Source organism: Seriola lalandi, unplaced genomic scaffold, assembly GCF_002814215.2.
Source record: "Seriola lalandi dorsalis isolate HSWRI2012SDOR001 ecotype SW California unplaced genomic scaffold, Sedor1 jcf7180002054660, whole genome shotgun sequence".
NCBI classification, from domain to species: Eukaryota; Metazoa; Chordata; class Actinopteri; order Carangiformes; family Carangidae; genus Seriola; species Seriola lalandi.
The window spans coordinates 1,075,943-1,100,670 of NW_019525213.1; the positions used below are offsets into that span (position 1 = coordinate 1,075,943).

The window sequence follows — 24,728 nt, forward strand, 5'->3', positions numbered from 1 at the left end:
CTTGTACCAAGTTTAGAATAAGAGTGACTGTTAAGCAGAGTTCGTAAATCCTGAATCGTAATGCAACATGTTCTTTTAGAGGGTTTACAATCACAGATAAATACGTCCAATAAACTATTACTGTACAATTAACAACCTTTTACTTTAACAAAACTGATTGAGATCATTTTGTAATCAAACAAATTCTGTTATTCTGTATATTCTCTTGCTGTAGGCTTATACTGTAATTCTTTAGCTGAGTAAATTATTTCAGCTCAGGTCAGAGTGGTGTGTTACCTGCCTCTATTCGCCACATACAGTATATGGAAAAATAATAGGAACACATGACAAATTTAATGCTATCCCATGGAAAACCCTTGCAACCAAAAATCTTATCTCTGTATAGCTCATTGAGGGTTGGGACTGCGGTTTGTGATGTTGTTGTACTGGTCTTTCTCTGTTCAATCCCAACAGCACACAATATTTGCAAATTTTCAAAAGTAGAAAAGACTGCACTAACATGCTGTACTTTGAGATTAGATAAAATTGAGCTTTAGTCATACAGAAGGACATTTTAATGCCCAAGATTCTTGGTATTCAAATGAAAATAAATATATGCATTTAGCATAAATATACTATATAGAATAGATGAGTAGAATAAAATTAAAGCCTAAAAAAAATATAAAATAAAGGGAGATGCAAAATACAAATGTATGGTTCACCACATGAATGCCATCCCTGGAAGTTACTGGTTACTATCCAATCAGTATACAGTAATATAAGACTGAGATAAATTAAACATACACAAAGGTAGCTGAACATAATACTCTCATGTGATTTATATGCTAAGTATCTTACAAAAGGCTCTACCTGAAGACTCTAGTCTAATCTTAAACTTGAATAATATGTTGTGAGAGCACATGTGATGACTGTGACTCTGTATGAGGTTCTTGGAGTGAGGCCAGATGTTACGAGGACAATACGTGCTGCTGGTTATGAAACTAAAAGATATTCTGTGTATGGTTCAACATTCAATGACAAGCACAGAATATATCACGCTGCTCAAGGTCAACCAAAGACAATTAGATGAGTCAATTTCTCAGAAAACCATGTAAGAGAAAGGTTGTGTAAGCAGTTAACCCAGAGAAAGAGAATGCATCATTCATGGTAAATATATTTAGGTTTGAAAAAGGAGAACTCACTAACCTGGATTATAGTATATCCTGTTTCTGTGAAATGCTCCATTTTTGGTTAATGTTCACATTATGCTACGTTCTAACTACCTATGCATTTCACAGGCTAATCTGGGTCTGTTGCCCAGAGAAATCATTGCGGTTTGCCTCAGATAAACTGGAACATGCAGAGCAATTTAAGACCATGTTTTTCATGTGTCGATTACTTTACAGATGTTTCATTCATCATTGTAGTGAACAAAACTGTTTCAATTACTGATTAGAAAATAAAGGATGATGAAAGGTTAAGGGATCATCAAAGTTATTTGAGGGCAACATGAATGTTTGCACCAAACTTTATGGCAATAGCTGTCTAGATATTTCACGCAAAACCACAAATATCAACCTCATGGTGCTGCTAGAGGATAAATTATGGAATCACCAAATTCATTAGGGTTCATCCCCTGGGCACCACAAATGTCTCTTGCAATGGCAAAGGCAATTCAACCAATATTTGTCAGAGTATTTCACTAAAAAGCCAAAAGTGCCAACCTGCTGGTGCCACGACAGGAAAGTCAAGGGTTCAAATCAATAAGATTAATGGTCTTAAAATTGCCCCTGATAAAAGCAAAGAAAAAGTTGGTAAACAAACTGTTTCCCTGATTGGAATGTGGATGGTGCAGGAACAAAAGGCTAAGGGCCTGGGATTTTGCAGAGAGGGGCCATAAACTGCAGTTTGGTAACGCTGCACTTTTAATGGTCAGAGAAGGCTTGCAAAATTCCTTGAAAAGATGACCAGTAAACTGAAGAGTGAGAAAGAATGAGGGACTTTGATCAACACTGAGGCCCCACTGATCTCTTTAAAGACGCGTCTCTTCTTAGACATTCTCAGATTGGAGCTGCTTTAACAGACTCAGGATCTTATTTCAGACATTAAACAATCAGCAGAGATGGCAAATGTAGACAAACTCATCAACCACATAGGAGACTTTGGACCTTTCCAGAAAAAGATTGTTACACTTGGGTCATTTCCATTAGTAATTTTTGCTTTTGTATTTGTCGGGGTTGTTTTCTTAGCGCACACTCCGGATCACTGGTGTTGGAGCCCTGGGTCTGAGCACCTCCGGGAGGAATGTGGCTGGACGGAGGCCGAGGTGCGTGAAGTCACTGTCCCCCACTCTGAACAGTCAGGATCCTTCAGCCACTGTGAGAGGTTTGATGTGGACTGGAGCAAAAACCAAAACAAATGCAATGAACTTAACTGGCTGTTGACTTCCAATGCAACTGAGCTGGTGCCTTGTGATGGCAGATGGGTGTTTGATGAAAGCCACAGCACTATTGTTTCTGAGGTAGGTATATTTTCTTTCTACCTGGCAGCATGAACAGAGATCCCATAACTCATTACTTAGGAGGAAACTCACTGTACTACATAAATCACAAGTAATAATCATGTGATGTTGTGCAACTCTATTTACACAAACCAAGCTGCCCTAGAACTAGAAACAACTCAGGCAAGCTTTGTTTAGAGATATTTTAGATGATTGCTCCCTTTTCCTCCTGGGTGTAAACTTCAAACTTCAGCTTCCTTTTCAAAATTTTTCATTTCAGTTTTCTTGATCCTTAATTGTGTTATTTATTTCTGTCAAAAACATAATTATAAAAACCACTAATAGTTCTGTTAATTTTAGTTTTGGATGAAATGTTTTTTAAATCTTCCTTCTCCTAGTTCTCACTGGTCTGTGAGAAATCCTGGCTCGCTGATCTGAATCAAGTTTTCCTGGCATGTGGATTTTTTGTTGGGGCTTTCGTCACTGGCTACCTGGCTGACAGGTTTGTGTTGCAGCAATCCATTTCAGTCGTTTTCTTTTCACAATATCCACCGACAAGCATGTAAGTACTGAATCAGTTGTAACAGTAATAAATACTGTTTGGTCTTTTCACAGGTTTGGTAGAAAGCCATGTTTGATTGCATCAATGCTTGGCCTTGGTATCTCAGGTGTAGGGGTGATGCTGTCGCCATGGTACCTGCTGCTGCTCATCTTTAGATTTTTACAAGGGTTTTTTGGAAAGGGAGCATGGACAGCCACCTATGTACTTGGTATGTACAAACACTGGACCTCTAATTAAGCTTGGCTACATATTTGATCCTGCTTATTAATGATCATATTGTCCTCCACATATTTTGGCTTTAACCTGCATCTGTCAATCATCTGTGCTAGGACAAATATATATATATAAAAGTGTATTCCTTAACTTATTATCTTTTTTGATGTAGTGATCGAGTTCTTTGGATCAGACAACAGGAAATTCGTTTCCATGGCGAGTCGGACTTTCTACTCTACTGGCATGTGCATCCTGCCTGGCCTGGCTTACTTCCTGTCTTCCTGGAGGACTCTGCAGCTGGTCATGAGCGTGCCCTGCTTTCTGTTCATCTCATACCACTGGTAAGAATACAGTATATGGTTTGCCTCATATAAGCCAGTCTTATTCATCTTTATAGTAGTTCTGATGTAGCTACTGAATCCACAACAAATGTGTGCTTGTTTTTTTTAAAGGCTTGTTCCTGAATCTCCACGCTGGCTGTTTTCACAAAAAAGAACTACAGAGGCCATGAGAGTTACTGCTGACATTGCAAAATGCAATGGGAGATCTTTACCACATAATATTCAAGAGGTATGTCAATATTTTGAAAGATCGTGTATTCTGATTTTGTCTTGGTTTACCTTGGGAGCTGTGATTTGAATCAAGTTTGCCGATTTGCCGATGCAAATGTAAATCTGGAAATATGATTTACCAACTCTGATTAACCATTCAATATAATATTTTTCAGATAATTCTTTTGGAGGAAAAGAAAGATGTAAATCCTGTATCGGTTATGGATTTGTTTAGGACACCAACTATAAGAAAAAACACACTAATTTTAATTTATGCCTGGTAAGTCAGTTCTTGTGATTTTATATTGAGTTGTTTACCACTACATAATATTATAAAATACCATATCTATGGTTCTTGGAGGATGTGTTGGCAATTTCAAAAAATAAATTTAACTCGATATTCCTCTGCTCTCATCCAGGTTTACCAGCACTGTCGTGTTTCAAGGCCTGGTCCTGCGGCTTGGGATCACAGGAGACAACCTCTTCTTAGATTTTTTCATTTCGGCTGTGGTGGAGCTTCCAACCGGCCTCATCTTCTACCTGCTGGTCGACAGAGTCGGTCGACGCTCCCTCATGGCCATCTCCAACTTCACTGCTGGCATTGCCTGTCTCATAATTCCCTTTGTCTCCATGGGTAAGTACAGCTGATAGTGCATGTGGATTCAGTTGAAGAGCTGAAAAAACGGTGTGATGATTGAAGAATTGTTGGTAATGACAATCCCTCAATTCGTAAAGGGATGATGCTTCTACTTGGGCTTTTGTTCTTCTGTCTTACAGATTTTGCCTGGTTGAAAAAGTCGATTGCAATCATCGGCAGGCTTGCTGTTGCCATTGGATTTGAGACTGTGAACTTTGCAAACACAGAGATGTATCCGACACCTCTGAGGTGTGAAAACACTGAGTGTTGGTAGATATGGATTTGTTTTTTTATGAGCTGCGAAAGATGATAAACAAGCTGCATTTGACGTGCACATCAGACTAACAAGAACATAAGCAGATGAAAAGATGAAAAGTGCCTGCCAGTGCAAAAATTTTAAGTGAATGTTCAAATCCAAGTGAAAAACACAGCTTCTTTGTAGAACATGCCTGAACTCATTTAAGCAGAAAAGACAGAAACTGTTTTAGGTAACAAACATCTGTGCCTACCTAGGGACATTTTCACTTCCACAATTCAAGCACATATTTGTTGTTTTACTAGGTAAATTAGAAGCAGTTTTCACTGTATAAAATGAATCAATTACCATACACTAATTAAGAAGATACCCTTTGTATCTTTAAAATCTTTTTAAAATCCGGTTGGCAATGTTGGTCTGTCAGTTGGTTGGTCAAACAACTATTAGATGGATTGCCATGAAACTTTGTACAGACATTGAAGCTTCTCACACATATCTTAATGACGTGTTGATCCCCTTTCCTCTACTGCCACATTTGTGGTTTTGTGCTTTAACAACTACTGGATGAACTGCAATGATGTGTGCTGCACGCATTCATATTACCGCCAGGAGCAATTGTATACACTTGGGTGATCCCTCAATTTTCCTTTCTTTGAGCAAATGTTTGCATGCCAACAAACCAAATTAAGATGCTGAACATTGTGAGCAGTATACCTGCACAGCATCAGCATGTTCAACATGGCTGACGTAAGCATTTAGCTGAAAGCACCACTGTACCGAAGTACAGCTAGTACAGTAAGGTCGTCATTGTGAATAAGAATTTGTTCTTAGTTTCTTGCCTGGTAAAATAAAGGTTAAATTAAAAAAATTTAAAAAAATTAAAAAAAGCAAATTGAAGAAACATTCTGTATATCTTATTTGATTATGACTATCTACTTTCAATTCCTCACAGAAATTTGGGTGTGTCAGTGTGTTCATCGGCCAGTGACCTCGGAGCAATTGCAGCCCCATTCTTGCTCTACAGACTGGCCAGCATCTGGCAGGAGCTGCCTCTTTTTCTTTACGGTAGATTTTACTCTTCCTTTTCATGTCGCCATGTTCTTAGCCCTCTAAAATGATATATAGGGAGAATTCAATTTAAGGTATCTTTTGCCATTTAATGTTAAATTTGTTTCAGGTGTGATGTCAATACTGTACAGTGGATTGGTGACAATGTTACCTGAAATGAGTGGAGTCGCCCTGCCAGAGACCATAGAGGATGTAGAGAATCTAAATGGGTAAATGGATTTCATAATAAATACATTAGATTTATTTATGTTTTTCATCATGAACTGACGTTCTTATCCAGAGCACATTATAATGAATGCAACACTAACAACAACCTAAAAACTTTAAATTCACGTGTTGCCAATATTATGAGAAACCAATAATAAGCAGTGTTAAGAAGACAACTAATAACTGTTTTTCAAGAATGTTTTACAATAAAAGACAGTACTAAATAATATTAATAAATACATGAAGCAGAAAAAGCGTTTTTGACAACAGGAAAAAGGTGTTAAGAGGGGAGAAAGATAGCAGGGAAGGTGTGAGAAAAGGTGACAGTCAGTGATGTCTGGGAAATAAGAATATCTAGATTTATGATAAGGAGGTGCAGAGGAAATGTTGATGCTTTAATCCTTAATGTTCTTTTCTTGTGTACTTGTTTTTTCTGACAGGAGGAAAGACAAGTCAAAGAATGCAGAGGGAAACGACTTGATTATATGATTGATGCCATGAAGAGCTGCAACATCACTGAATTATTTTCTATATTTGTGCGGTGTTTACAATACACATGATGTCTCACTGTAGTCTGCTCATTAGATGTACAGCCAGGGAACAGTCCTATGAAATGTACTGCAGTGGTTGTTATTGCAGACTTGTGTTACATTTGATATTCAGAGGACTTTAAAGGTGTTAACTAGATTATTGCACTGTGAGGGGATGCAACACAGGAGGCCTTTGAAAATTAAATGAAGAGAGGATCCAAATCTATGCAACCTCACACCTCAACAATATTAATTTGTGCAAATTATGTTTTTTTATATTAAGATTGAGGACCTTGCATCCCCTTGCGGTATGGAATTTTGGGTGGTGATACTTAAAAATTACATAAAAGTCTCAGATGATTGCGTTACAGATGTTATTGTAAAGGAGCAGAAATATTTTTTTTGTTGTTGTGCATTTGTCTGTCACAGGAGGATTTGTCAAAAACTTGATAAGTGATTTAAATAAGACTGGTAGGAATATCAAATAGCGCCACCAGGTGGCCATTTATAAAACACTTTACACACACTTACAAACATTTACAGGCTCATTTCTTGTCAACGAATCCCATGAAAAGACCAAAACCAACGATTAGGTGATCCTACTAACAAGTATCTTCTGTGTGACCAAAGCTTGATATAGCTTAGCCCTGTGACATAGAGCTCCACCATTGTTCAAAAACTATTAAAAACACATTGTGACACTGGCACTGAGTGACATGTTCTATCATTTTTGATAAACATGGGCAATGTAGATTATTCTGAGTTAGTCTCACATAAGAGTCATCTTGATGCTGTTAATACTTGCTAGTGCAACTGAAAATAGTCCCCAACAAATGCTCTATTTATTCCTGTTCGAGTAATGTTTACTAAACACTACAGTGTAAGTTTTACGTGGGATCAAATGGAATTGGGGCTGAGTGCCACAGAAAGAATAGGGGGAGTCCAAAACTATTGAAAGAGAAACTGAAGGCTGGGTTGTGAGACAAGACCTTCTGAAGCAGCATACTCATCACTTAACATGTTGTTGGTTTTGGTCTTCTCATGGGTTTTGTTAGATAATAATATTGAATATTCTCAACTGTAAGGAACAAAAGCAAAATAACTTTTTTCTTGAGTTTTTGATTACTGTTTTAAAATCCCTAACCTGTATTTTTATAAAAGAGTTCTTTCTTAAACATAAATGCAAATAAACAGAATTATACTGATGGACTGTAGCCTTGAACCTATTTGTAAAATGTATCATCATGAACTGAAAGTATGTTTTTCCTTAAAATGCATCTTCTTTGCATTTTCCAGCATCCAGACAACAATACCCTTGATTGTTCAGTTTTTTATGATGTACTGTATATCTAATTGAGGGGTTGGTTTTGTTAAGTCTTTTGTTCCATTGTAGGTTTACCCAGAAAGCTTCAGAGCAGCCAACAAAAGCTGCCCCACATACATAGTGCTGACTGAATGGGAAGACATGTTACCATAAATTGTGTTGAAAATCACTGGTATGCATGAGAAGTAGGATTCCCTCAAGCGTAAATATCCATGTCGCTGCGAAAAGGAGGATGGAAATCTCTCATGGTGACTGTGGAAACGTCTCTGAGACTACTGAACACTCTCAAAATCACATGACAACTTCTGGAGCATGGTTAGAATATATTATAAATCGAAATACATGTAAATAGTTGCACCAGCAAACGCTAGTGGGAAATCAAAACATGCACTTCTGTTGATGGAAATGATAACAAAGAGAAAATTACGATAAATTTGGTCGACTATAAAGATAGCAATCACTTGCCGGTGATGGATATATGATTAGGAAACTGTTTGCCTCACATAACAAAGATCCACTGACCCGTTAAATGAGGTCAGAGGGGTCCGGGGGCTTCGAAAGGGGATGTGGATGTGAGGATGAAGTAGGCAATTATGTTTAAGAACTCACTGCTCAGTATAATGAGTTTATAACTAATGGGGAATAAATTAAAGAAGGGGTGGGGCCTTAATAGATACAATACGCAAGACAGAAAAGAACTTCTCAGTCACAGGATTTTTTTATCCTCTCTGTCGTTTTCTGGAGAAAATCTACAGGAGCCTGTCAGATATAAACTTTGAGGTTAATTGGTGAAAAATGCCAGAGGAGGAAGACCGAGAGAAATTAGCCAAAGTCATCAGACAGTGGAACAACAACAGACTGGACCTGTTTGAAATAAGCCAACCTGATGAGGTGAGTCGCCTGCAAGCATCAGAATGCTTCCATACACCACAAAGTTTAGTTTGGATTAAAGTTTCAGTCTCTGCACAACTGTCAGACAGTTTTAGATCTACCTTAAGAGCTTTTAGAGCTGTTTTGTTAACAGTAGCTGTAATGTACTTATGTAGAGCTGCAACATTTCTTCTCATTGTTGATTAATCTGCTGATTATTTTTTCGTTTTTTCATTTTATCTATAAAATGTAAGAAAATATATATTAAAAAAAAATTCCAATCACAAGTTGCAGTTTTGCCTGACCAACAGTCCAAAAGGTATTCGGTTTACTATGATCAAAAACAGAAAAGCTGCAAATCTTGCAATTTGAAAAGCTGGAACAAGTTTTTACTTGAAAATTTCCCGAAATTAATAATTGATTGTCAAAATAGTCATTAGTTGGGTAACTAATTTGTTAATTAATTAATTAATTGATAGCAGATGATGACAAAACACTGCATAGATCAATCAAGACAAAAGTGGTGGTTTATATGATAATGAGCATAATGGTTAGTTGCAGCCCTATACAAAAAACAATGTCATCAGTTTGGACAGTATGGAGTTATAATTATGCAAAGTCATGGACAGATTTAGAGTATATGCAACTGAGAGTAGTAATAGAAATACAACAATAGTAGAAATACTACTACGCTAGTAATTTACAGTGGTGGTCAGCGTTAAAGTGTTAGGCACAGCTGTACAACCTTGATACGATTCTGATCTGATTTAAAGTTCATTTTGTTGTGACCATACATTGTAGGGACCTAAAATGATTTGACCTGGTGATGAAACATTCTGTACATTTAGTTTTAGCTCATGCTTTACTGTGTCACACTTACAATCCTTTGCCCCTCTGTTCCTCTGTGTTCGGTCTTATTACTTGTCTGTTTCCTGTTCAGCAAACAGCAAATTTCATGAAATGCATTCTCTCTCATGATATTGATTATGGGGCTGCAACTAAGTATTATATTCATAATAATTTTCTGGTATCATTTAAGAATCTTACAACACTACATTGAGAAGGGGACATTTTCACTTTTTAAATTTAAATCCAAAGCAGCATTTTATAAATGGAAGACTGGCCTTTATTTATATATATATATATATATATTCTCAAAGTCTGTTCAACAATATTGTCTCAGTACAATTAACAGAATGAAGATGAACATGAAAAGAACAGAAACCACAGGACACACTAAAAAACAAACCGTTTTCTGTTTCCTGGCAGAACCAGGAGTTTCACGGCGTGATGCGCTTCTACTTTGAGGATCATGTTGAAGGAAATGTGGCCACAAAATGCCTGCGTGTTTGCAGCAACTCCTCAACTCATGAGATCATTGAAACTCTCTCAGAGAAATTCAGGCCTGATATGAAAATGCTGACTACTAGTTATTCCCTGTATGAGATCCAAGCCAAGAAGGGTAAGCATTGAATTACAGAGGGTAATTGCAGTTAGACTGAGTCCGGCTCCGTCTTTGCCTATTTGGGATTGTGTAGCGCAGTGGATAAATTGTCACACTAAATCAGTAGTTCTCAAACCTTTTCTGGCATGGCCCCTTTCAGAAGGCAAAAAAAGTTCACAAACCCCCACCACCCCACACAAATGTTTTACTGCTACCGTCATTAATGTGGATATTTAATCTTTGGGTTTTGGACTTTTCTCGAACAAAACAAGACATCATCTTTGGATATGGAAAGATTTGATGGGTATTTTTCAATTTTTTTTTGACAAAATGATTAATTGCAAAATAATGAGCAAATTAAATGATAATAGTTGCAATCTGAATATCTTCTGGTGTTTAACAGCTGTTCAGACAGAACAAAACATTGAGGATTTCATGTGGAACGTTTGTTTGAAACGGACCGAAAAATTAATCAAAAGTCTATTTGGCAGATTAATCGATAACTAAAATAACTAAAATAATTAATTTTAGCTTTCTATACAATTCTGTATTACTGTTCAACATGCTGTAATGCCCATAGTTCCCTGCTCATTTAGGCTGTTTATGTGATTTCTCTTGGTCCAGCTGTTCCATAAACCGTTGAGGTTTATACTCTGACTAGTTTTCTTTGTTTCATATGTGGATTAAGAACGCAAACTGGACCTGGATGAGAGACCTTTGATTGTACAATTAAACTGGAACTCAGAAAACAGAGAAGGACGTTTTGTGCTCAAGAAAGACAAGGAGAGTTTCCAGGTATCCTAAATCTCAACCTATTCTACTTATTGCATTAATTAACCAGTTGTATCTAGATTATGATTTAATTGTATGATATACTAGTCTGTCGTTCTTTCCTTAACTCACACACCATCTCATATTTGTGCTTTTTTTATGTGTTGAACAATAAAGGAAAACTGTCATGAGAAGGAGAAAGGAGGTATGATCCAAAACTTCAAGAGGACACTGTCAAGAAAAGAAAAGAAGACAGAGAAGAGCAAAACTAAAGCTGCTGACAAGGTTTCAGTAGATGAGAACGGGTAAAATATTTCATTGTTCACTATGAATATTTATTTTTCAGACTACTGGCCCCAGGCCCACTGTACCTAACTATCAGAAAAACATCCTGCCCTTTAAATCCAATATCCAGGTCAACTGAAAAGCCACTGAACAACAGCATTTATGGGCCTCACCATGAAACAAAACATTGCACAGACAACAAAAAGCACCAGAGTCAGGCAGCCCCGGGTGAGTAATCTGCAAATTGTTCAAAAATAGAAATTATAATGGACAGTTAAGTCTAGTGCATGAGCAATGTACTAACCATGCATACAATACAGGCATATTTCACTTCCAATCAATAAGAACTATATTTTACCACATAATCAGGATGGCTGCAAATCAGGTTTTTATATTCCTCATATGATTTCTCTTTGCAAAACTACAGGAGAAAAGCTCTCAGGAAATCTTCATCCTGATTTTTCAGATCAACCTGGATTACCATTTGGGATTAAATTATGTGACAACTGTGAGTATAAAATAAAAAGGTTTCCTTCCACAGTGCTATTTTCTAGTTTAATAATGCTCAAATTGGTCACTCACTGCCCTTCCTTCTCATATTGTCCTCCTGCCCCCTGCTGGTGTCTTTTACATTTCAGCTGAGGAGGCCTTCCTGTCTGCAGTCATAAATTACACCAACACCTCCACAGTTCATTTCAAGCTCTCACCTGCATACATTCTCTATGCCGTGGGACGCTTTGCTCTGCAGCGCCATTACAGGCAAGGCTTTCCACCCTCAAGACGAACACACAGTGTAACCTCAATCACGAACAAAATGGTGGCCATGACAGGGAAGGTCATCCAGGCAAGTCAAAGAAACCACTTATTTACATTTGTTACATTTGCACAGATAAGACTGAATAACAGTTTATTGGAAAACTAAATACCAGATGTTCTGAGTTTAAATGACATCACTGCTATATTTGTCCTTCAGAGGCAGCAGACCATCGCTGGGGCTCTCGCCTTCTGGATAGCCAACTCCTCTGAGCTGCTAAATTTCTTGAAGCATGATAAAGACCTATGCCCGCTCACACAGCAAAGTCAGCTGGATCTCTCCCACCTGGTGCACAAAGCCTACAGGTAAATCAGCAGACCTGCAGCCTGAGTCAGAGTTTTACTGCAGCATATACTCAACAGCTCATCTAAGACCAAAGCCTTCTTCCTCCCATCAAACAGGTCACTGTGCAACAAAAGTGTAATCAGAAGTGTAGCTAAAATCATATGTGACCTTGCTCAACTCACTCTCCACCATCTCAAGATTTTGCCCTTTTCAAAGGCCACTGCAAGTCTCTATCCACCAGTTTTGGTGGATACATACTTAAAAATAGGTTCTTTCCCACTGCAAGAGCAACCCTGAACTCCCAAATCCCAACCATACAGTATACACATGCACTTCAGCACTGCTCTGCTATTGCAACATGCATTTTTCCCACCTTGTGAATATGATAGCAATGATGAATATTTGACAGAATGAGCAATAAGATGACGATTCCTCAGGCTTTAGGGAACGTGGATCACTTCCTTCAATGTTTTATGATATTTTTCAGACCTAACAACTCAACCCAACAAAGATAAATCGATCAATAATCAAAATAATAATTTTCCGCCCCAGAATACATCTCTCTATGTATTCTCCCAACCTAGGTAGTGTGGTGATCGTTAGCTTAAGGCTATGTTTTTATGTGTGTTTTATTCTCCCAAGTTGCCTGCTACAGTGTCTACAAAATGAGTTAACGAAGCACTTGCCAATTTTTTTGATTGATCCTGAGCAACACGGACCCCTGCCAGCTGGTATAGGTAACATTTATTAATTTAATACTAAGACAATAATTATTTCACCCAGTACACCATGTAGTTCAACACTCTTTGAAGAGCTGCAGTGCTGCAAGACATAGCCTTAGCACTTCTGTCCTGCTTGTTACAGAGCTGGTGCTGAACACCTTAATGAACACCATGTCTCTCTTACGACGCTGTCGGGTCAACCCTGCCCTCACCATCCAGCTCTTCTCCCAGCTCTTCCACTTCATCAGCACCTGGCTCTTCAACCAGCTCATGAGCCCAGAGGCCAACACTCCAGGCCTGCGCTCCCACTACTGGGGAGCAGCTCTCCGCCAGAGGCTCACCGCCATTGAAGCCTGGGCAGAGAGGCAGGGCCTGGAGCTGGCTGCTGACTGCCACCTAGGACACATCATCCAGGTTGGTCCCTCCCTGCACTACATGTCTGGATATTGGTAAAAACAAGGCTTAGACTGACCTTTTAGGAAATATCAGATCGGTTTCTGCAACCACAAAAACAGCATTAAACCTGAATCAGATGTTATTTTCTTTGCACATTTTCTATTTCTTTGTTCAGTAACGTTAAGTTTGAGTAATGGGAACACTACATCACTGTAAATCGATGCAAGAGCATTTCATTATACTTTAAACTGTGTTTTAGAGCATTTCCACTGAAGCAAGACAGCATTTGGAGGAAATGCTGTCTTCCCTTTATGTTTTGGGCTGCATACTGTTGGTCAAATATTATGACATTCAATATGAGCTTCTTTATAACACAATTACTTTATAAATTTGTTCATGCTTTTCAGTGTTTATCTCAGGTTTTACTGAGTGTCTGACCATATATTTGATATTTCAGTTAGTACAAAATGTTAAAATACTGTTGCCTGGCTGTTTCTAGGCAACCGCACTCCTGACCATGAATAAGTACTCAATGGAAAACGCGAAGGACATCCATAATACCAGTTTCAAATTGAACTCACTGCAGCTGCAGACGTTGCTCGCAGGCTACCTCTACGCAAACAATGAGCCTCACATCCCCCCTGTGAGTACTTTGGGTGTGTTCCTCCACTACTTTTATGCTTCTGTTTTTTTTCCTGTTTGCAACTAAAAATGTGATGTTGCTTTTGAGTGAAATCCTTGCAAGAGATTTTTGATATCAAAAGGAATCATCTGAAGAAATTAAAGTACTACTACTAATCGGATCTCAGTCGCCAATTCATGTGGACAGGCAGGACACAGTGTTGATATGATACACATATGGTACATAGCAAATGACCACTATATAGATATAACCTTAAGTTTTACAATGCATGTGGCCAAGTGTAGCAGTAGCCTCAACCACAGAACAGAAGCTCAGCAGTATAGATTTAATAATATGAATAATTAACAATGACGAATATGATGATGAATAATATATGAAGAACAGTAAAGCGAGTTGTCACATTACCCGATTGCTTCTGAGTGAAATATTTCTCTAATACTTTGCTGAATATGAGGTGTGTGAAAAAAATTTTAATGTGACTACCTATCCCCTGGGTGACAAAAGCCAAATCAAGTTTTCCATTAGGCTATTATTACAGGACATTAATTTTGTAAATGGCCATGACAGAATTCATTTACAATATTATTCTCAATTAGAGCCTTGGTTTGCAATAAGCCAGTAGCAAACTCCTCCTAAACAACAGCAACAACCTAACTGGAAATATGGTACAAACTCAGTTCAGCCACTAAGATTCAAACAAACATTAATATTTCATCACCATAACTATCAAATAACATGAAAGCATCACAATGCATGTGCCAAAAAAAGTCTGACTTTGTCTCATTCTCATCTATATTGAGAGACAGGTTAATAGGCTGGTTAACAACATTAACTGTTGGCACCTCCTTGCTTCACTTTGTACAGCACTAAAAAATGTGTTACAATATTCAGACACAATACAGTGTTTGTAATTATACTGTGTCCTACAAAAACAACCGAGAAGTGAGGAAGTTGTTAGGGTGAGGAAATACTTAGGTTAAAAATATTTTTATCTCAGCAGACAGAATATATGTTTTTATGCAATTGTTTGCAAGAGTGTTTTAGGATTGGAAAAATACCTTTTTAAAACAGCTGTTTTTTTCCAATACTAATGGATGCTATCTGTGACTCTAATGTAGCTAGCTAACTACTAACGTTAATAGATTGTAGAGGCACAATCTCGTATTAAGACAACAAAAGTAATACAAATTGAATTTTGAAAAAAGAGTCCAGCCACTACAAGAAATTACTTTGCAGGTAGTACCAATGCAAATACTTCACATAAGTAGATGAAAGCAGTATAAAAGCACAAATAAAACAGCCACAAAATACAGCAAGAGAGCGTTAGTCGAGTAGCTGTGTTAGCCAAACACACAAACAACAACTGACCTTAGCCAAAACTGACAGCAGGAATCAACAAACACTTAGCTTGTTGAAGAATGAAGAGACGCAGTCGTCGTCACAGGCTGTTGACAGCAGGTTAGAAAACTCTACCTTGAGGCAGCTAAACATTTGTGGCACCTGATGTACTGTTAGCTACTTAGCAGCTAACGCGAACGAACGAAAACAGTCTGGGACATCGGTAGTAGCAGTGGGCGTGGCTTTGTCAATTTAAATATCCCGCCTTTACTGAAAAACGGCTAAGTTCGTTACTGTTTGAATTACCATGAGTACTGATTAGAAAGTAACAAGAAATAAAAGATTATCTGAAATAAACATTGGTACAACAGTAACGCTCTCAAAAATACTACTACTCAAAAAGCCTGAACCTGAAGAAACGTTAGAACATTACTGTCCGAAATATTATGCTGAGGAGGATACTGAACCTTAGAGAAATTAAGTTCAAATTTGATTTATTTGAGCTTTTACAAAGAAGTTCTGGAGATAAGTGTGATCTGTTTTTGTGTTTATGGATTTATCAGTCCTATAATCTTTATGTTACATGCTTTGTTAGATTAGTAAAGTAGTGAAACTAAAGTGTACACTGTAAGCATTACTGCAACTAAATTGCTAGCTATATGTGGAGTTGAAACCCAAAAATATGAATATAGCAAATGGGAACTGCTTCAACTGCTGTTACCATGACAGCTATTACTGCTGTTACCATGACGACACCAACTAATTCCAGTCATTATAACAGCTTCTTCCTCTGCCAGTGGTTAAAGAAGTATTTAGATCTTTACTGAAGTCACTAAAAGCATTACAAATCATGCACTCAAAATCTTACTTCATTAAAAGTATATAAGAATTATCAACAATCTGTCTCCACTGACAGAGTTCAGGGTCATCTGCAGGGTCTGCAGGGAGGTCTTCAGCATTGCTCAGGGTCACAGCAGGCAGATTGGAGCCTTGTCACAGAATGACAAATGTCAATCTATATACTAGAACGACCTTTTCCTGAAATATTTCCGCTGTCTGATCCACTTGTCGTCCTCGCTGCAGGATTTGATCGATGCTGTAGTGACGGCTGCTCAGGCCTCAGCAGACAACCTGATTCGGAGTGAAGGACGGGACATCCAGCTGGAGGAGAGCCTTGACCTCCACCTCCCCTTCCTGCTGCCAGAGGGAGGATACTCTTGTGACACTGTGAGAGGGATCCCTCCAGGGTTTAGGGAGTTTTTGGAGCCAATTTGCCGAAAAGGTATGGGACACTGAATATTCTTTCATATTTTAAAAAAAATGTCAAAATCCGAAAATCATATCCCAGGGCTGTATTGTAAAGATAAGATAAACACACCTAGAATAGGTTATTTGTCAGGTATTTGTACTGGATGAAATCTTTCTCTTCCAGGACTCTGCTCTTTAACATCCCAGCCAAACTCCAAAGGTGACTGGACCGTATATTTCACTGAGTCTACACCCTCTGTACAGAGCATGTACTTGGTAAATACTCAGTGTCCCAGATGTGTTGACATAGAATTTAATTTCAAGATAAAATCAAGCATTTATGCAGCAGTCATACGTTTAATTCTTTTTCTTCAGAAAGCAGCACACAGAGAGCCAGAGATTGTGACTATCACACTGAACAAACCTCTCAACAGCGGTATGGGGATCAGCATCGTGGCTGCCAAGGTGACTACCTCAAATTTGACTAAACATTTTTTCCCTAATTGTGATGTGCTCACTAACTGGAACTATTCAAACACAGAAACTATCTGCTAGATGTCTCAGCTAATTAACACCCTCCCTCTTGTTTTGCCACAGGGAGCACGGCAGGGTAACCTTGGGATTTATATCAAATCTATTGTCAGGGGAGGACCAGCTGAAATGGTGAGATCTCACATTTTTAATTCAGCTTAACTTGACGTGTGAATAGAAAACACAGCAGAATCATTTTAATGAAACTATACAAGGAAAGCTTGAAATAAATCTTGTGTGTCTCTACTGTGTGCAGAATGGCAGGTTAACAGCTGGGGACCAGCTGCTCAGTGTGGATGGTCGAAGCCTGGTCGGCCTAAGCCAAGAAAGGTAGCTACATAACAGTGTGTTTTTGTGAGATGGTCCCCATAGTTTTTAAATGAAAGACAGGCTGTGTTGCTAACAGTTTAATAAGACAATGGAATGGATGTTGACTTTATTCATTTTGTATTGATTTAGGGCAGCAACTATCATGGTGCAAACCGGCCCTGTTGTGACCTTACAGGTTGAAAAGTTTGCAGCGAGCTACCACGGCCTGGAGGCTCTGCTGAGCGAACCAGGTCCAGAGAGGACTGCAAGTAAGAACCAAGTAAACATAAAACTATTTTTTATTTCACTATCTGTCCTTTGTGACCTAATTAAGACTTCTCATTTTCTTGCTTCACAAGGTGATAAAAGCAATGCTGAAGAGCTAAAGAGCGGTAAAGAGCTCATGCTGTACAGTGTGGTGGACACTGGTCCCTCAGAACAGCTCCACGGAAGCAGCAAAAGGAAGAAAGAGCAGATAATGCAGAGAAACAGGCAGCTTTATCGGTCCAACCCCAACATGACCAGTGGGTGCACTTCTATTTTGATCACTTATTGCTCCCAGGCACATACAGTAAATGCCTTAATGTGAAATATTTTTAATGCTTGAGGGTGAGTCATAAGAACAACTCCTGTGTGTTTATTTTTTCTCCTTATTTCAGCAGACCTTTGCCTGGAGGATGGAGACGAACCTGTTGACCCTGTTGTGAGAGGGAGCAACATCGCTGCTGTTTCAAGTATCAACCTTTGCACTGATGTGAGATATTTGTTAGTTAGTAGACCTTATTTTTTCAACCTTTGTGGTAAAGGCTACGATATTACTAGAAATATAATCAGGAACTTTTATTGACAATGACAAAAGTGATTTTAATCTGAAAAAAGGGAAAATCTCATATTTCTTTACAGTTTCTCCACATTTTCATTTAAAATGCTTGTATTATTACTTTATTTGCCCTGGGCTTATATAGGCATTCCCACAATAGTTTGAATATCTGTTAAAATAATTTTTTTTCCCCACCCAATTTCTTGGCCACATTAGAAAACTGTGTCAGCTTAACACCCAAACTGGAGGGAAATATTGAATAGTAACAAAAATCTGCAGCTTTTGAATGAATTTATGACACAAAAAACACTTTTTTTGTCTTCTATTCAGACATTTCACAGGGAATACTTGACACTTCCTACCCCTAAATCCCAGGACAAGAACGTATCTGAATCCAGTCGACAACAGCAAACACTGAAAGTGTCTCTTAGACCTTTGGATGGACAGAGCTCCAATAAGAAGACCTTAATGGTAAATCTTGACATTCTTCAGGCTCTAAAAATGTCATATATCATCATATGTTGTATGTGCTGAACAGGAAACAAAGGAAAATTGACTTAGTGTTCATGAAGTGATAAGTAGAACTAGGTTAATATTACTAAAACCTTTGTATTTACTCCTCTAGCGTCAAGCACGCTCACAGGAAAACTTGTGTATGGATGGTGGAGGCCCCCTGCTGGACAAAAGGCAGAACACGTGGGAGCAGCAGGAGCGGAGTGCAAATCAAACCATGAGCCACTATTCATCTTTCCCAATTCGCTCCAGTGTTTCTATTCACGACATCCTCTCTGATAACACTTCTCCCAAAAAACGACAGCAGGGCGCTCTCACAAGTGGCGCCGGTGTCTGGAGAGCCCCGTTTTCACAACATCCAACACCTACGCCTTCGGTTCAGCCCATACGTATAGACATCCCTGTAACCAGAGCAGTGAACACACAGTCAAATCCTCCTCTCATCACCTTCCAGAGTTCGTCTTTGCTGTCAATGAAGATGAGCCAAACTCTTAAAGTAAATGGACATGAACAAAACCAAGCTAACCATATTTATGCATGCCCCATTTCTGCAATGAAGAAGCTACCTCAGCCCTCGCTTTCATCACAGCAGCAACAACAACCCAGCATATTCAGGGGTCACGCAGTAAAACCCCAAGTAAGCATCACTCCAACAAAACATGTTTCCTTCCAAGAGCCTCCCACTCAACAGAAGCAGCGAACGGGCCCTATGAAGCAGACAGACCCCCAGGAGCTGTCTGACCCGTGGAGGAGGGAGGCCCAGGAGAAGCTGGAGAAGCTGCAGAGGCTTCAGGCGGTGGAGCTCCTGGAGCAGGAGGTGCAGGAGCTCCAGGCTAAAGTGCAGCGCTCTGCGGTGGAGAACGACCGACTCCGAAAACTCAGCCTGGAGTGGCAGTTTCAGAAGAGGCTGAAGGAGATTCAGCAGAGAGGAGAGGATGAGGATGAGGAGGAAGATGAGGAGTTGGACATGATGGTGACGATACAGCAGCTGGAGACGAGAGCACAGGTGAAACACACGTCACAGGTCTCAGCTACAGGGAAAATCCACACTAAAATATCTTCTTACTTCATTTTGTTGTGCATGTCAATTTTGAAGTGCCCAGAGGTTTTGTGGGAAATGTAGGCAGATTAGCCAGGTTAAAGGGAAGTGTATGAAACATTTAATACCTTAATAACTTCTAGAAATAAACATAACATATGGAGATACATAACACAGAGACACAGAGATTCCCCTAACACTGCGACCAAACATATGGTGAGATTTTATTTATCATATAGCATTATGGTTTAACCTGTTAAAACATGTTTATAATGTCTTGGGACAGTGGTAGTTCACATGACACAGGTTAAACTAAAACACAACTTGTAAATTACTACTCCATGATCATAGTGTATTATAGTGTTTTAAATGTTTCTACTTTCTCTGGTTACACTCTATAAGATCAGTATTTGAATCAGATCAGGTTATTTCTGTGACTACAGGCTAAATATCTTTAGATCAGTGGATCTCCATGTATCAGCAAGCGACAAAAGTAACTCACCAGCGTGTACTTAGGTGATATTTAAAAAGCCATAATAACCTAAATCTGATCCCCCCCCATCTTTAGAGCAAAAGAAGCTCTGGAGGAAACGTCAACAGCCAACTGAAAGAGTCGGAAAAGCAGACAGGAAATCATCTCTCCCGAGAGGAAGACAACACGGAGACAGGTCGTTTTTCACTTGTGAATAAAAAATAACGTCATATTTTGCAGTCACTTTCATAAAAGAGGCAGTCCTCATCAAACATATATTTTCTTTATTTTCAATTGCAACATTTCTGTGTCTGGCAGGTCAGAGACCAACTGGACTGACTGAAGACGCTCACAACATGGCATCAGAAGAGTGAGTTTATATTTTTTGGCAATTGAAGAGAAACATTAAAATTAAATAAAATCTAACACAGGGCTATTTATGGAGCATTTCTATTCATGATGACTTAATGAAACAAATGTATATGCACAGCTGTGTAGCATCACAGCAGGATTATTACATTAGCCTATTCTGCTTCTTAAATTTCTTTCTCTCCACTTTACAAGGGTTTGAAAAGAAAATCCCTGAGTAAAATAAATCTGCAGATGACACTATGTGCTGTTTGTGTCCCATATATGTAATAAAATTCAAGTATTTCTTCTCATATCATTGTTTACTTGCAGAAACCAGGAGGAGAAAATCAAGAGACCAACGGCTCCTGAAAAGCTCACATTCAAGGAGCGTCAGCGTCTCTTTTCCCTGGCGTCCAGTGCGTAAATGAGGGTTGAAGCTGTGTAAACAGAAACCTCAGAAGAAGAGCATGTCTATATAAAGAAAAGTAATAATGTGCTGGCTAAACAGTATATAGTACCATTTAAGAGGGCAGTGTGTGTATGTATTAACTGCAGAAATGTTTGTCGTAGTTAAATGTCACAAGGGCATATGGTAATTTCAACATTTGAGTTCATTGTTGTTGTCCGGGACTTTCAGTGTTTTGATCTGATTTGTATTTTCTTATTCCTACATAATAAAGTATTAATTTAGGAGAATAACTGAGGCACCTCGTCCCATCATTTTGTACTTATTAACTGTAATAATCATGGCTACATCTGCTTCCTAACAGATGCAAACGTGTTACTTTAAAGTTACTTGGTGCGCTGATAAAACTGCACCACTGCTTTCTCTTGTTCATGAGTTTCGATCGAGCCTCGCCTCAGTGTGCGGATCTCATTGATGGCGTCGATGCCTGAAATCTTCCTCGTCTTCACCAGGTAGCAGGCCAGCATGGTCCCAGTTCTCCCATGGCCATGCATGCAGTGCACTGCCACACCCTGAAGAGGAACAATACAATATTTACTTTGGTTAATCAGCTGTAACCATGCACACACCCTGCATTAGTTTCTGTTACGAGACAGGAAATTGCACTTTATTTTTACAAGCTGAAACAGTTGAATGATTAGTCCGTCATCAAGGAAATTAAATGTCAAAAATTTAGATCAAGTAGTTGCTGATGTTACTTTTTTCTAGCAAACAATACCAACTACTCAAATCACCATCCACATATTTGATTCAGCGTAGGTTTTATAAAATATTTTCTTATTCCTCCATAATAAATTATTAATTTAGGAGTATAACTGAGGCACTTCTCCCTATTGTTTTTGTACTTATTAACTATATTAATCACTGCTACATCTGCTTCCCAACCGATGCAAAAGTGTCACTAAATTCCCCCTGTAAATGTAACTTGGTGTGCTGATATAACTGCACCACTGCTTTCTCTTGTTCGTGAGTTGTGATCAAAACTATTTTACTTGGCATAGCGTTGACACCGGACGCAACCTGAGCTCGGGGGAGCTGGGGATCGAACCGCCAACCCCGGGGTCTGCGGCCAACCTGCAGGCCAACATGGTGTGCAATTCTATACACTGACAAAGTCTGTTACAACCTTTTCCCTTTCTGATTCATGCTCTTTGGAGAAACTGCAAGGTTGTGAAAGGCAGTTTTTCCCTTCCACTATCTCATGGGCTCAACTAAGCTCGATGCCAAATGTTTAACGTTACAGAACTGTAGCTTGTGAGCCAGCGTACGATACTATACTTGACTCTGGAGAGTCCTTTAAGTACTTAGGGATGGAAGCATAACCATCCATCACATCACAATCTATCACGTGTCCGAGATCTTACCTCCCCCTTGGAGTTGGCCTCTTCAACGACAGAGAGGAATCTATCGATCTGACTCGGTGAAGGAGGAGTGAAGTCAGCTATCTTGATGTGGTGCAGCTGTAACTCCGGGCACGAGTCATGGTAAGGTGGTTTTCTCTCACACAGGCAAACCAGGTGTTTGATACCGTTGTCCAGCAGGTACTGGTATTCAGATGTCATCCTTGGCAGTGCCAGTCCGGCCAGTTTGTCTGGCTCGACCCAGGAGAAATTGTGTGGAGGGGTCGATGTCATGATTGTAAAACTGAGGAGAGACAGACAGAGTCATGTCAAGTTTATTTGCATAGACCACTGATGTGCTTTATTAAACCATTTAATAAAGCAGTGAAAACTTGCAATGAAAGTATGCATCAAACACTCTCGGATTTAAAAATGAGGGATAAGTCCATTAACATAGTACTATTGTTATGCACGTTAATACAAGAGTGGCCCGGTGAGACATGCTGCAAATATGTTTTTACCTGGCTTTGGCAAGTAGAAGCAAGTATTTCAGCAAATATTACCTTTTCAACAAGTTGACTGATTCGGGTGAAGCGGTTGTCGAGCCTGTGAGAAAGTACACAAAGTAAACAACAGGAGTGGGACACTTTAAAACAGCTATTTGCTTAGCCGACATTAGCATACTGGCTGGTCCAGATAGTCCAGTGTCTTACTGAGGGATTAGTTTAATAGTACATGTTTAAACAGAATAAGACACAGACCTGATGTGGAAATACACCCACCAGACTCCACCTAGTTTTACAGAAAGATCATAAGAACAAGGCAAGAGCGTAGCATGTAGTTTAACTACTATGTCAAGAAACTAATTCAGAGCCGCTTACAGCTAACTAGCTAACAGCTAGTGTCATATACATACCAGCTCGTTGCTAAAGCGAAGACATTCACTATTAATCAATAGTCAGACGGTAACAAGTTTGTTTCAAAGCTCTGTCTCTCCCGCAAATCACCTGCAAAGTTACTTGCGGGTTTTCTTTGTGAAGAGTGAGTGTTCCGCTACTTGTCGAGCCGGTGCTATCTAGCTAACCATCGAGCTAATTCTCCAAGTTAACTGAGACAAACCTTCCGTTCGCTCCCTACAGTAACAGTAGCTTCAAGTACATTATACAACCGAGGATATCTGAAGTCTGTTGCAATGCTAGGTGTGGTAGTGCAGGAGTTAATCTTACCAGCCGGTTCAACGGCGTGGAAAACAGCTGTCACTGTAACTCAGTTTTGAAAGGCTAGGTGAGATAATGAGACCAGCAGCCGTTATCATTTCATATATTTATATATATATATATATATATATATATCCATTAGAAAGAATCTGTGCTTTAACGTCTCCATCGCCATTTGGACCGTAGAAGTTCTTTACTATGTCACTATACGACCATAAAACAGACATTAAACTACAATTTTAACAAAATATATGGCAGAATTTAATAGTGAATTTTATAAAATCCGAGGGCACCGTGAAGATACATGTCAGGATGGCCGAGCGGTCTAAGGCGCTGCGTTCAGGTCGCAGTCTCCTCTGGAGGCGTGGGTTCGAATCCCACTTCTGACAATAACTTTTTTTTTTTTTTTCTTCTTCACTGACGCTGCCGAAGTTGAAAAGTGGCTGTAGCGGTACATGCGGATCTATATCGGTACATGTTATATACAGTTTCCTTCACGGCACGCGCCGCTTGAAAGTACTAGGCCACTGTCAGAAAAGGTTTTAGTTTCTCTAAATCGTTCTGTTGTTGGGTTATGTGCAATGCTTTTGAAATGACAGTAAAGTCATTTTTTTTATTCTCATTCTGATTCTGACCCTGAGCTAACATAGTCTGACATTAGCCCAACCACCGCAGCCAGTCTGATTAATCCATAACAGAAAACTTCAGCCACCCAACCAAACCATATGTGAATTATTTTTGGCATGAAATGCATGAAAAGTGACTAGTGGAAATAGAAGAATTATTTCCGCTCTTCTTTCATATACTGTAGGGTAGTTCAATGTATAAATACCAAAGTCATATTTTCTAAATCTTTATATTTTACTCAAGTCATGTTTATTTTGTTGTTAAGTAGTACATCTTTGTGAAAATGTATTGATGTAGTATTTTTGGTTTAGCATTTATTTTTGCTTTATAAGATTATTTGCTTAGATTATTTAACAATTTGACCTGTGTGTACACTTTATTTAATTTGTAAAAATATAAC

General features: G+C 38.9%; 3 protein-coding genes and 1 non-coding gene across 11 annotated transcripts; 3 read left to right on the forward strand and 1 right to left on the reverse strand.

Annotated features, from left to right (window-relative positions):
* The first annotated feature begins 128 nt into the window (after positions 1-128).
* On the forward strand, positions 129-7,709 carry slc22a3 (solute carrier family 22 member 3). Its single transcript, XM_023420896.2, has 11 exons — positions 129-2,500; positions 2,878-2,981; positions 3,095-3,249; positions 3,427-3,595; positions 3,707-3,824; positions 3,982-4,085; positions 4,225-4,439; positions 4,583-4,691; positions 5,651-5,763; positions 5,876-5,975; positions 6,414-7,709. Exons 1-11 carry the CDS (start codon positions 2,102-2,104, stop codon positions 6,460-6,462), a joined length of 1,635 nt encoding a protein of 544 aa, XP_023276664.1. The 5' UTR covers positions 129-2,101; the 3' UTR covers positions 6,463-7,709.
* Positions 7,710-8,546: 837 nt separating this feature from the next.
* afdnb (afadin, adherens junction formation factor b) lies at positions 8,547-21,102 on the forward strand. Its single transcript, XM_023420923.2, has 24 exons — positions 8,547-8,718; positions 9,967-10,159; positions 10,830-10,936; positions 11,090-11,217; positions 11,328-11,425; positions 11,625-11,705; positions 11,836-12,041; positions 12,171-12,316; positions 12,939-13,033; positions 13,161-13,432; positions 13,914-14,057; positions 16,479-16,677; positions 16,828-16,919; positions 17,019-17,108; positions 17,241-17,306; positions 17,431-17,504; positions 17,634-17,752; positions 17,843-18,007; positions 18,143-18,237; positions 18,634-18,774; positions 18,929-19,822; positions 20,424-20,523; positions 20,646-20,697; positions 21,009-21,102. The coding sequence occupies exons 1-24, from the start codon at positions 8,623-8,625 to the stop codon at positions 21,100-21,102; spliced, it is 3,747 nt and encodes a 1,248-aa protein (XP_023276691.1). The 5' UTR covers positions 8,547-8,622.
* Positions 20,595-23,799, reverse strand: dusp23b (dual specificity phosphatase 23b). Of its 8 annotated transcripts, none has more exons than XM_023420946.2 (5): positions 23,711-23,787; positions 23,246-23,276; positions 23,048-23,090; positions 22,509-22,788; positions 20,595-21,656 (listed from the first exon to the last, which is right to left on the reverse strand). In XM_023420946.2, exons 4-5 carry the CDS (start codon positions 22,776-22,778, stop codon positions 21,471-21,473), a joined length of 456 nt encoding a protein of 151 aa, XP_023276714.1. In that variant the 5' UTR covers positions 22,779-22,788; positions 23,048-23,090; positions 23,246-23,276; positions 23,711-23,787; the 3' UTR covers positions 20,595-21,470. The 8 variants fall into 8 exon arrangements, with proteins under 8 accessions (XP_023276714.1, XP_023276713.1, XP_023276711.1 ...); XM_023420945.2 differs by lacking the exon at positions 23,711-23,787 and adding an exon at positions 23,492-23,614; XM_023420943.2 differs by lacking the exon at positions 23,711-23,787 and adding an exon at positions 23,401-23,597.
* A 208-nt stretch (positions 23,800-24,007) lies between these two features.
* trnal-cag (transfer RNA leucine (anticodon CAG)) lies at positions 24,008-24,090 on the forward strand. The gene has a single exon. It is a non-coding gene; the product is annotated as a tRNA-Leu (tRNA).
* The last annotated feature ends 638 nt before the right edge of the window (positions 24,091-24,728 follow it).